At 42.6% G+C, this 13368-nt stretch overlaps 1 protein-coding gene across 1 annotated transcript in view; it reads left to right on the plus strand.

Moving 5' to 3' along the window:
• The window catches only part of hdac5 (histone deacetylase 5), a 60757-nt gene that overhangs the window by 24976 nt on the left and 22413 nt on the right, over positions 1-13368 (plus strand). The window contains exons 3-9 of the mRNA XM_041957833.1: positions 5069-5155; positions 7145-7407; positions 7547-7691; positions 7811-7916; positions 9618-9751; positions 11756-11887; positions 12072-12181. Of these exons, the coding sequence (XP_041813767.1) occupies positions 5069-5155; positions 7145-7407; positions 7547-7691; positions 7811-7916; positions 9618-9751; positions 11756-11887; positions 12072-12181 (977 nt within the window). The remainder of the gene's footprint in view (positions 1-5068; positions 5156-7144; positions 7408-7546; positions 7692-7810; positions 7917-9617; positions 9752-11755; positions 11888-12071; positions 12182-13368) is intronic.

Consider the following 13368-nt stretch of genomic DNA (forward strand, 5'->3'; position numbering starts at 1 on the left):
TGGAACTTTTGTGTGATCCTCTCACCTTTCATTTAGCGCCATCAGCAGGTTAAAATTTAATTTGTCCAGCACTTTGGTTTATGACCAAATACCTGCAAGACTAATGACTTTCCCATCAGCCTCTGCTGTACTTTCTATTTCATGCTAATTTGCAATGCACGCACTAAAATGTGCACATGTTAGCATCAACCTGTTAGCACTGACACAGTGAGCATGTTATCATGCATTAGCCATTAGCTCAAAGCCCCACTGCACCAAAAGTACAGTCTAACAGAGGTGCTAGCATGCTAGCATTTAGACTTTTTTTAAGCAAAAATGGCAAACATTCAGTTCCTGACTCTGAGTTGGCTGGATTTGTTGCTTTTCTTTGTTTTATGTAATAATCTAGTGAATATTTTTAGGTATTGTACTGTTGGTTGGACAAAACAAGCAGTTTGACGGTGTCACCATGGCTTTGAAGATATTGTGACACACATTTTATAACTCTTTTTTTGACATTTTGTAGACCAAACGATTAGTCGAGACAGTAATTCAGATTAGGAAAACAGAAATAATCGTTGCAGCGCTATATAAAGTATAGTTTTGCCACCAGTTTAAGGACCTGACCAGTAAAAACATGGAACCTTCATTCATAATCTTTGCATAAATTATTTCAACTGCTTGAAAAAGCTTGTCTGTGTGGGTTTAAGTTTTCTGTGCTGCATTAGTGTGATGAATACAGAGTCCTGCTAGCACCAGGGTATAATCACCAGTCTGTGTTCATTTCTAGCGGGATTCACTGACTGGACAAACTGGATGCACAGCCTGTCTTTCATTCTTTTGACTGCTACATGAATTACTGTGTTTAACTGCAGTGAGCTGCAGTCAGCTAGAGGCTGATATGACGGACTGAAATGTTGCCTCTTTGTCAGACTGTATGTTAGTGTGAGAGTGTGTGTGTGTGTTTACCAGACTATAAATGTCTTCAGTTTGACGTCAGACGCTGGCTGCTGTGGAATGCTGCTCTTGTGCCAAACGGACTGTTGTACACACACTCACAGACCAGTCTCTCACATACACATGCACACAGGGATAGTGTGTGTGTTGTAGTGGAAGGGGAGACACGTGCGTCACAGTGAAATGCCAGAATATTTGTTTAGGTAATTTAGATGTGAGTGGCTACACATATATGCACAGACACACGGCCTTGTTTATCCCCACCTCTCAGTTTTTGGGCTTTTTACCAACTTTTCCTCGCAGCAGCCACATTGACTGAGCTAACGAAACAGTCACAAACCAGCAGACCTGAAACTGGACTGCTCCTTTGCATGTGTGTGACAGGGAAACATAAGTCTTTAATTCCACAAGATTTAGTCAGAAATTAAATCTGAGCTTGCAACTAGCTATAACAATGGATTTGAATGAGTAACCCTGTTACTCACTATACATAAAGTTCATGTTTCCCCTTCTGTGTGTCAAGGTCTGAGTTCAAAGGTCAGAGGTCAGGTTGTGACTAAAGACAGTGAAAATTAGAAATGATGAAATCCTTCCTCCTGTAATTAGTCACAATCCTCCAGGACAGGGCTAATAAGCTTGGCCTCATTGTGGATGTTGGTGTTTGATTAGCTTAGAACCCGCTTGACGCAAAAGAAGAGAGGGCGTGCCAAAGAATGGGAGGTGACCAATCAGAACACCTTCGTATAGAAAGGTCATAGGTCAGACTACACAGTAGGTAAGTCCTAATTGAATTTCCTCCTTGGCTAGCAGACAGGTAATATCCTAACTTTCCAAGATAGTGCAGTGTGTGACATCTTCCAGGAAGTAACCTGATCCAATAGAAGGGGTCAGCTGAGGCCAGGAGAGCGTAGTCACCACAGGCTTGTGGCAGGTCAGGGTCACTTCCCTGCTTAAGGGCACGTTGATAGGTGCTGATAATGACGGGACGCGGAGACCCCCTACCTCTGTCTCTACCTCCTCCATCTGTGTTTCAGGCAGTATGTTAACCTGTTGGCTCTCTTCTCTACCAAAAGCCAACCTAAAGCAATACTCCAAATGGCGTCACAGAAACTCTGTCTCTTGCTCTCTCACACACACACACACACACACACACACACAGTGATCAGTGTAAGCTGATTGGAACAGTTAAGCTGATAGGAGCTTCCGATCTGAGTGCTGACGAGTCTTAGCATTGTATGTTATACTGTACACAAATACTGTAAAAAATGTAATAACCACACACAGAAAGTGTCTCCATCTGCTTGTATTCTAAATGCATTTTCAATTATATATATATATTGAGCCTTTTCTTCAGACATGACATGAATCAACAAAAATAGTGAACAGATAAACTCAGCTGTGCAATAAAATAAAATGAAATACGATTCAAATAAATCAAAAATAAAATAAGATAGCAGTAACATTTCTACAAAGTGCTATGCATTGGATCTCAAACAGGGGCCATGAGCTACTCATCCCAGCCTTCCATCTCTGGAAAGTATGGATGTCATTTGGTGACAGTCGTCTCCAGCGTCAAAGACTGTTGCATGGCTGTAGGAAAGCACAGAGTGGATTGTGAGCAGCCAAAGATTGTAAGGCCAGTCTCCAATTGGATGGTTCTTTATAGGCCATTGAGCACGAGTTGAATATTTGGGCCCAGAATCTAGTGATAGAAGGGCAGAGCCAGAAAATATGAGATAATGTGCCCTCCGCCATTTGACATCTGTCACACAGTGGTGAGACCGAAGGGTAAATCCTGTGCAACCTGGATTTAGAATAGCAAAGACGGTGGACAACTTTGAGCTGGATCAGCTGGTGTCTACCGTTAACAGAGCAGGACTGTGTTATAGACAGACTTTTATCTCATGAAACTTCACATAATTCAGTGCCCAGTTTCTTTTTTTACAAGCCTTTTGAAGCATCCATACGTGTCAGAGTAGAGGCTGTAGTACAATGATCAAACAAACATTCTGGTGGGCTCTTGCAGATTTAACTTCTTCCTTGGAAGAAGTGTGGAGACACTGGGAATGCAAAAAACAACCCTGATTCCAAAAAAAGTGACACTTTGTAAAAGGTAAATTAAAAAAATGCAATGATCTGCAAATGCTTTCATCCTTAATTCGATTGAGCACATCACAAAGTGTTCATATATTTAATGTTCAAACTGAAAAACTGTGTATCTGATTATGACCAACTAATTGTAGTCACTTCATGAAGGAGGAACAAGTTAACACAGTCCATGTTGTGCTGATATTTTAAAGCAAGTAGTTGCCGAGTGGTGATTTTAGGATTCACTGTGTGCAGCCTCGTCTAAATGGAAGGGTTATGTGGACGGTGGCAACGGTGGTGAGATGGCCCAGGGGCGCCGGGAAACGTCCCTTATATGTTGACAGGTACGATTATACATTCTGAATTTCTCTGAAATTCTGAATTTCATGCCTGTAACATGTTTCAAACGAGTTGGGACAGGGGCAACAAAAAATGGCAAAGTTGTGGAACGCTCCAGAAACAGGTTTGGAACAAGTGAACAGGTTCGTTGGTAAAAGGTAATAGTGTGATTGGGTGTAAAAGGGGCATCCCACAATCAATAATATCATCCAAGGATTCAGAGAATCTGCAGAAATCTCCTAAGGGGCAGGGACAAAAACAACCTTAAATGGATTGTATAAAGGACGTTAGCACATGGGCTCTTGAACACTTTGGAAAAACATTGTTGCCAATCGCAGTTCGTTGCTACATCTTCAAATTTAAGACTCTACCATGGAAGTGAAAACCACATATCAACAGCTTCCAGAAACACCAAGTCTTCTCTGGGCCCGAGCTCGTCTGAGATGGACTGATGCGAAGTGGAAAAGTGTGGTGGTCTGACGAGTCCACATTTCAGATTGGTTTTGGAAATCATGGATGTTGTGTCCTCTGCAATGAAGATGAAGTGGACCATCCAGATTGTCACCAGTGCAAACGTTCTGTATCTGTGATGGTATGGGGTGTGTTAGTGCCCATGGCATGGGTAACCTGCACATCTGTGAAGATACCATTAATGCAGAAAGATATAAACAAGTATTGTGGCAGCATATTCAGCCATCCAGGTGACGTCTTTCTTCAGTCCCAAAATTCAACAAAGTGCAGTGGAAACAGGTTTAGGAAACAAATCGTGACTTACATGGAACAAGTGACCTAAACATCAACTGAAGAGATGACAACTTCAAATCTGTGTTGAGGGATGAGGAGACTTTGAGTTGACAACACCAACTGTTAGTATGATATAGAGATAGAGGATGGAAACATTGATTGAGAGTCTGTGTGATTAAGTATAATCTAAATGTGTATATTTCGCAAGAATAGTCAATGTTCCAAAACATTGTGTTTTGAGGCCACCGTCTACCAAATATATCTACTTTGCTTTAAGGAATTTCCCCAAACACACTGACAGATTTGAAACGATGATGATGAATTCTTGCCTCAATGACTTCCCATATCTTTCATTTCACATGGTGGAAAGGTAGCTAATGCCACTCTGGTGCCTGGGGCGGGAAATCAATATTAATCTGTCATACTGATTAGCCCAAGTGGAAGCCACAAATCCAGATCAGCACAAGATGGTGCATTTCTTCACTGATTGAGGGGAGGGACACATTTACACTTGTAACATTTCCTATTATTCTCATTTCTGTAATGCAACAGAGCACCGGCTCGTCCGGCAATCCTTTTCAACATACTGCTATAAATAACAGCTGGTTTCTCTGATCATTTGTGTCTGAATATGTATGGTGCATGTTAGCATATTCTGCAGTGCCCTTTAGTCTAGCCTCGCTAATAAAAGGCTAGGCTAATGCTAAGGTAACACCAGGGTAATTCTAAGTCCAATGCTAGGCTAATGCTAGGCTTGTGGCTATTTTTAGGTGGCAGGATGCGGCATTCCTGACTTCTTACAACACTATCAAAGCTCATCTGAATGAAATGGGAACTGCCTCTGTGTGTGTGTGTGTGGGGGGGGGGGTTATGCGATGAATGATGTAATAGTCTGACAACCTTTCCCAGACTGATCAATCATTCTTTTCTTTCTTTCTCTCTCTTTCTCTCTGTCCTGCAGTAGTGGAGGTGAAGAGCAGCCTCCCATCAGGCATGCAGAGCCCAGTAGGAACAGCAAGTGAGCAGAGAGGAGGAGGTGGAGAGGGTGGTGAGTAGGGAGTCCTCTAATAGTCCTTGAGGGGGGTTCCATGCCTCAGAAAAGGATTTGATTTAGTGGGTGGAATGCCTCCTAAAAGTGGACCAGCAGACTGTTTGAGAGTTTAAGGGGATTCTTAGGGTCTTTGGGTGAGTTCAAGGGTTACTTAAAGGGGAACCCAACAGATTTTACACATCAAAGTCTGTTTACATCTGCATGTGGGAGATGAGTTGTATAAACCTTTTGTGTCACCAGAAGGATTTTTGTCAAGTCTGACAGATCACATCGGTTGACTCCGAAGACTGCAAGTTTAAAAATGAAAAAAAAAAATCTGGTGGCGTGCAGTTAGAAACAAGTGATCTTACCAGACCTTTGTAGTCTGCTTGGGGGTAAAGGCTCCAGGCTAGATTAGCTGCTGCTAGAGCAGCACACCCAAATCTCAGACTGAACCGTTGGCGGTCGAGTTGCATTGTTGGAATCCAGGCACGAGGTTTTGACAAGGAAGAAGAACGCATGGAATAAAAAAGATGATATCTCTGGTTCTACTGCATCAATTTTAATCCTATAAAAAAATTTATACAATAGAAAAAACTGCTGAGGTGTTTCTCAGTGAATGCATGAAATCAATCAAAGTCAAATAATTAGTCATCCATCCATCTCAAATCTGCGCAGCAGATGCTGGGGTCCTATAGGAGCAACCAGGCAAAGTCTAAAACCAAATTTCTGTGAATGCGAGTAGCACTGTAGAAACCTACACAGAAGGTTTTGATTTATAGTTCAGCATCAGATTTCATGTGTCGATGGCATTGAGATACATGGCCAGGCTGTATCAAGAACAGAGACATTTATACATATTTGATTCTCCATCCCATCGGCATGTTTACGTTCATACATTCAGTGGATTGGGCAGTGGAGACCTTTGCCTCCAAGGTTGCTTCAGGTTGTAGTGGAGTAAATGATTCTTGGGCAACTGAATGGCTTCCAGGGGTTTATCACAGTTAAGGCATCAGTATGCTGAAACCAAAAAGTGCTTGTTGGATAATTGAGCCGGGTCTGAAACACCCTCCCTCAACATCTTTCAGATGTTAAATTTAGGCCAACATTTGTCATTTTCTGAAACTGACAATCTGTCAAGCTGACCAACTTCACATAGTGAAGCGACGTCACTGTCAAGCTCTGGTGTTATTCCTCACTTTGTGCACATCAACACGAATGCCTCCTTGAAAAGATTGTTGAAAAGTGCCAGTGTCCCAGCATTTGAATGATCATTGCTTCTTGCCTCTATGATACAGTCTATGACAGTTAGGCACTCTGTTCTTAGAGTGCAGGGCAATGACTGTCAACTGCTGGACCATGGGCTGGCTCTGGCCCACCAGAGCATCCCATCTGGCCTGCAGAATATTAATGAATTCAGAAAATGTGCACATCATCCAGTGGAAGAGGCCCAATCCATCCTCAGAGTGATGGTTGATAAGCTCGCCAACCTCCTTATTCTCCAACTCAGTGTTCTCTAGTGGTGTACCCACCATCAAACCACTCAGCTCCCGGGCCGGCCGTTCCCTGGAGCTGACAGCAGGGAACTGGCTGGACTACTGGAAGTAACCCTGGTGTTGCCAGAGAATCACTAAGCTTGTCTGTTAGACAAAAGAGGGCTTGCTTGGGTTAATTTTTGTTGGCCAGATGCTGTATTGAGTCTCAAACTTTTTTTGGCCTAAAGAAATGTCATTTTTTTTATCTGAAAGTTGCTTGGAAAAGGTTTGTCCCTTGGAAAAATATTGTTCATGACTCCCAATGTAGGAGATCATCTGAGTCCTTCATGTTTCCAGAAGTTTCCAGAAGCCAATTGTATAGGAAATAGAACATGAAAATGTGATGCAAAGAAAAAACAACGAGAACATGATTAAAAACAAAAATCACTTGAATTAGAAAAGGGCCAGTTTTGAAAGTTAAAACAAGCAGAAAAACAGACAGTTGACCTCTTGTCCATTGCTGCTCTTCCAGGTGGGGGTCCGGGAGAAGGCCCAGGAGGAGGAGGGGGCCCAGTGGACCTGCGGACAGAGCCCAGGGTGGGGTCTCTTTCTGGGGGCGCGGCAGCGGTCGACACAACCCTGAGAGAGCAGCAGCTCCAGCAGGAGCTTGTGCTCCTCAAACAGCAACAAGAACTCCAGAAACAACTGCTGTTTGCAGAGTTCCAGAAAAAACACGAGGTGCTCACCAGACAACATGAAGTCCAGCTGCAGGAGCACCTGAAGGTAGTTAGTAAGGTAGTTAGTCTCTGAACCTATAAACTAGCTCATCCACGAGACACAAACTTTCATCTCTCATTTGTCGGTTTGCCAGCCTGTCAGTGGCTCAGCTAGCCAGACGGGTTATTTGTCACTCAGTGAGATGTTTCTGTCTAAGCAACAACAGGAGCTGCTGGCAGCAAAGCGGCAGCAGGAGCTGGAGCAGAAGAGGAAGCTAGAGCAACAAAGACACGAAGAGCAGGAGAAACATCGACTGGAGCAACAGCTGCTGCTGCTGAGGAACAAGGAGAAGGGCAAAGAGAGTAGGTTACACTGCTGCTACCGCTTTTACCACCAGGCTATGCACATGTCTACAAGCTGCTGCTATAAAGACAGTGAACTGTCCTGATTGCCGTCCTCTCTCTGCGATGTCTTTTGGAAGGTGCCATTGCCAGTACGGAGGTAAAGCTGAAGCTACAGGAGTTCCTTCTCAGTAAAAAAGAGCCTGGCATCGGTGGACTGAACCATTCCTTCTCCCCAAAGTGCTGGTGAGGCTCGCAGAGGGCTCAGTCTGTCCCTGGACACATCTGTCACATCGCTGTGACATCACATAGTGTCTCAAACTGACCTACAGTGTAAATATATATTGTTTTTAATGTAAATGTAAGCTGCAGCCTCTGTGCTGCAGCTTACATACACGGGAGAATGTTTCACAGATCAGAGGCTGTGATCCCTCTCATTGTGAGTAGCGTCCTGGTAAAAAGCATCTCAGAACCACTCCGAGGAATCACTCTGAAAGTTAACTTAGGACTAAAAACACTTGAGACTACCGATGATGACTTATGAAGTGTCCTACGCTGCCTTACGTGCAGGCAAAAATTTTCGTTTCTGTAATGCCACCCAGGGAAATGCACTGTAAAAGCATGATGACACCTCAAATATTATAACCCTGCTATTAGCTAGATGTATTAAAATACACCTGCTGTAATTGAGACATCCTTCATTATGCAGGTGACATAGTTTGTTATCATTAAGAACTCATCGTGTGTGTTGTGAGGCGCAGGACATCGCCCTCTGAGGAGACATGTGCTCTCCTCTGCATCCCTCACAAAGTCAGTTTGAAAAATGATTCTGTTTGTTAAATTAGGTTTCGATAAGCTTAATGTCATCAGGCATTTCCCAAAACGTCTCCTCTCTCACAGAATATCTCAAACTCCATCTTCTGGCAACTCCCAGCAGGTAAAACACCTCTCGAGCTCCTAAATATCGTCACAGACATGAGTCATTTCCTGCATTAAGAAAGTTTCTAAAATACTTTTAGTCCTAGTCCTAAAAGTTGGACCAAAAACGCTTCACACTGAGATTTTTTCGCTGTTGCCATTTTTGCGGTTTGATTTTCTGCTTAAAGAAGTGCGTGGCCTGACATGACATGTGCTTAACGTGCTCAACAGTGACAGTTACCACTAGACTGACAACACTCCGACCTCAGAGCAGGACTTTCAGCAGCGCAGCAGACATTATGATGAGGAGTTTCAGTCATGGTTAAAGTGGAAATGCAGACAGCAGCACATTTTTTATCTGTGGCCTTACTGTATATAACTTAACCTACGTAACTAGTTATCAAAAGTATAGGTGAAAAACTGTGATGCTAAAATCAATAGAGATTTTGACTTCATACTGATATTTATCAATATTCCATTTACATGATAGAATGTAAGTAGACAGTAAATACATGTACATACAAATTGGAACAAATAAATTGATCCAGTGAGTTCTTGAATTGATAAGACATTGCCAGTATGGACAGATATTGTTGGTGTCTTTTTGATTTTATGGCCTTTGAATAAGTCCTGTCTTATCTGAAATAGGCTGTGACACACGTTTACACATCAGACACCCATTTTGGGGTCAGTCTTTGCAAAGCTTTTTCCCTAATTCATTTTGCACCACTGTTCAGCAATGATCAATCAATCAATCAATCAATCAATCAAGAGCTACAGAGAAAATATTTCTAGTCTCAGGAAAGACATTCTAGGAAATGTAGGAAATGACTAAATGAAGTACAAGTACACTAAGCAGGCTGACAGCACATGACTGTACTAAAACACTTTACCATGTAATATTGTGACATGTGATACTGTTTTACGAGCCGTCTAATTCGCTTTCCCCCTGTGTGTGTGTGTCTGTGTGTGTGTCTGTGTGTGTGTGTCTGTCTGTGTGTGTGTGTGTGCGTGTGCGTGTGCACACAGGGGAGCCCAGCAGAGCTCCCTGGAGCAGGGCTCTCCTCCGCAGAGTAACACCCCGGGAACTCCTCCCTCCTACAAACTGCCCCCGCTGCTGGGGAACTATGAGGGCAAAGACGACTTCCCACTACGGAAGACAGGTAGGAAGGAGAGACAGGCAGAGGGAAGGTATGTGTGTGTGTGAGTGTGAGTGTGAGGTTTGTCACTTGCCATGTAAAAAGTAGATTGACGAAGGCCTGTGCGGAGGTGGAGTGTTCATATATACATATATAAAAATATATATATGTATGTGTGTCTGTGTGTGTGTGTGCGTGCGAGTCAGTCTGAGTCTGACTCACCAGGAAATAGGTAGTCTAAACCTAGAGATCACACACACACACACACACTTTTTCAGATATAACTGATACCATATGAACATGTCCATGTGAGGACAGAGGTTCTGTCCCTACAGGAACCTGAACTAACTGTTCACTAGGTTACTATTATTATTATTATTATTATGTATCCGTTCTCACATGGCACATACGTAGTTTACAATGATAACTGTGGCAGATTTGCCTTTGAAGTGGAAAGTTAGATTAAAATGTATTTTAATTAAATTTAAATCCAGGCTTCCTATTTGTAGCCACTGACTGCCAGCAGAAATGACAGCTGTCACTTGCAGACTTTTTTCAGCTGTAGCAAGCTAGCATTTTAAGATAACGTTCGCACCATGAGTTGGCTTGAAATGTCATCGCAGGCTGACTTTTAAATGTTTCCAGCTGGCGCGTGTTAAAACAATAGTTTGCATTTGTTCCGGCTGATGATCCACTTAGGAGACAACAGGAAATACTGTGAAGAAACAGCATTGTTCATACATTGCAGTGTCGAGCTAGTTGTAGTATCTTAGTGCAGTATGATAAGGAAAAAGGTAAGCTCAAGAACAAATAAAAAAACATTTGACCACTTAGCAGACATGCTTATTTGTATTTTATTAATGGATTTTGAAATTGCGATGGCTTACCAATGTTATTGGGCAACATAACTTTCCCAAATCCAGTAGCAGGACAGAGCTGCCATCAGCCTTAACTCTAGCATCAAACCCCACAAACTAATATAACGATAAGGACATGATAAGTCTTGATGTTGGGAGTAAAGTCTGGTTCCTACTGTAGCTAGTGAGTTAGTTAGCTGTACATGCTGTTGACATGATATAGCTGGAGCCATGCAGCTATGCAGCTTTTAAACCAATACGAGTTCAGCAGCAGAACTTATTTTCTTTTGTGCCCCACTGCTTTCCAGACAGACCCGACACATGTCAAAACAGCCCACCATCAGGTCTTCTTTAGCGGCACTTACACAAATCAGATTAACTGTGGTTAGGTTCATTTACATCTGTGGTTCTGCGGTCTTAGTAATTACGTGCTGAGAAATAAATCCTCCAAATGTGCCCCGCAGCCAATAGATGGAGTGAATGGATTAATAGCATACATTTAGAATATTGACATTTAGACCGCAAACTCCCTTCATGCAAGTCTTACTCAGTCAGATCTGTCACTGGCTGCCCTGAGGCCTCGTAGTCAAATGGTCAACAATAACAAAACATCCAAGTAGATTCAGGACTGTTGGACACTGTTCAGGCAGCTTAAACCAATAAAACCTGGATGCTTTTGCCTCCTCCTGCTCCCTGCCCTTAACCTTGACCTTTAGACCGAAGCTACCTTGAAATACACCTGCTGTAGCCGCTCATCCGACGAGCAAACTAGCCAACCAAAATGTGATGTAGGATTACCAGACAGCCTGCGCTCCTGTATCTGCCCTGATAGTCTCTGGTTGGCAAACCACCAGGCATCTTAAAATACCCCCATGAGATACTCTGCCAAAGAAAACGCTGAGAAACCAAGAGATACAAAAATGACAATGAGACATAAACATTACAAGAACGCAAGATTTAAAACTCAAAAAGGCAAAATCAACAATATACAAAAGCAACTACATTGACATAAAACGTATATTGTTGTTTTGGCTGTATTCCAAACAGACTGTAAGATAACAAAGAAGCGTCATTGATCGGTGCATTGATTGTTTTGGCTCCGAGCTGAGCAGGTTTCATTCCCTCTCTCTCTCTCTCTCTCTCTCCCTGTCTCTCTGGGTCTCTCGTCCAGTCTCAGAGCCGAACCTGAAGGTGCGTTCACGGTTGAAGCAGAAGGTGGCAGAGAGGCGGAGCTCTCCACTCCTTCGCAGGAAGGATGGAACGGTTATCAGCACCTTTAAGAAGAGAGCCATAGAGATATCAGGTGAACACACACACACATGCACACACACACTACTACTATACATACACAGTAGTTGTGTGTTTAGTGTGTAAACTCAGTATAAATAAAATATTTTAATAATACATTGCACATGTTATGAATGAAGCCGAAGATTAATTTCTCTCTCTCTCCCTTTTTTCTTTGTGTGTCTGTGTCTCTCGACCAGTCTCCTCCCTTTGTAATAGTGCTCCCGGTTCAGGTCCCAGCAGTCCCAACAGTTCCAATTCAGCTATCGCCAATGGCAACACAGGATCAGTCCCCAACATACAGACTGAGGTGCACACACACACACACACACACACACACAATGCTTTATTTAAAGATTTAAAGTTATTCTGTTGTTCTCTCTACCACATGCAGAACACGGGTTTGAGTCATTTTCACTGTTTATTTCTTCATGCCAGACACACAGCTCGAGCCTGCCACCTGCAGTTCACTGTGGGTCAACAAATGCCAAGTCAGTTTATTGTACATGTGCAAAACAAGTGCTGTACAGAAATGTTAAATACATTAATAGATCACAGAAATAAATATGTAATGTAAATAGCTGTAACAGACAAAATGAAAGCAACTTTATAGTTTTATTACAATAAAGGAGGAAAGGCCAGGTCTTAGGATGGAAATTGATAGTGGCGATAGATGGGCAAGACCCATCAGCAACAGAAATCACTTGTCGCCTTCGACTATGACTGGGAACATGTAATGGTAATATGGAGGACTAGTTAATCAGGGAATCTGAGGACTTTGCTATTCATTTTCTTTGTTTTCTTCATTGTCTGTGCAACTTGCTGCACATTTGCTATACAGTTGTGCTTTCTGTATTGTGTTGTGTAAAAACAGATCCCAGCAGAAACAAATATAATGCAAAGTAAATGGGGTCTAACGTGGAACCTTAGGGTCACCACAAGCAACATGGGCAGGAAAGGATGGAGAATTATCAAGGTGTTTGTCATGGATGGAATACTGGGCCCAACTGTGTCAAACACTTCCTTAAGATATCTGTGGAATTATGTCCACTGAACAAGTAGTGCCCTTCAAACCTAGCAGGACTCCTATTGAATTGAGTGCTGTTTAACAAATGTGAAGAAGTTGTGGAAGTTTCCGTGGAGAAGGAGTGACTGTTTTTGTGTTACTGCACAGAAACATAATTCCTGGGAAGTAGTCTGCCGATATTAACAAGGGATAATGAGGCTTGTAAATGCTGCTTCACAAGCATCGTCATTTATCCCAATATGTGCAGCTTTGCTTTTATATGAGGACTGAAGTGGAGTGTAAACAGGAAGTGGGGGGGGGGACAGCTGGACAATTTTGCTTATTGGCAGATGTGTTTGATTGGGATATTAGATAGTTATTAAAAATCCACATTAGCAGCCAAGTCCAAAGAATGCAGCTCTGCTAAGATGATTCAGAGGGTGAAATGACTTGATGTGAGAGAGATGCTGTTAGTCAGTGTTTACAGTAAG

Source organism: Chelmon rostratus, chromosome 17 (assembly GCF_017976325.1).
Source record: "Chelmon rostratus isolate fCheRos1 chromosome 17, fCheRos1.pri, whole genome shotgun sequence".
Taxonomy (NCBI): Eukaryota; Metazoa; Chordata; class Actinopteri; order Chaetodontiformes; family Chaetodontidae; genus Chelmon; species Chelmon rostratus.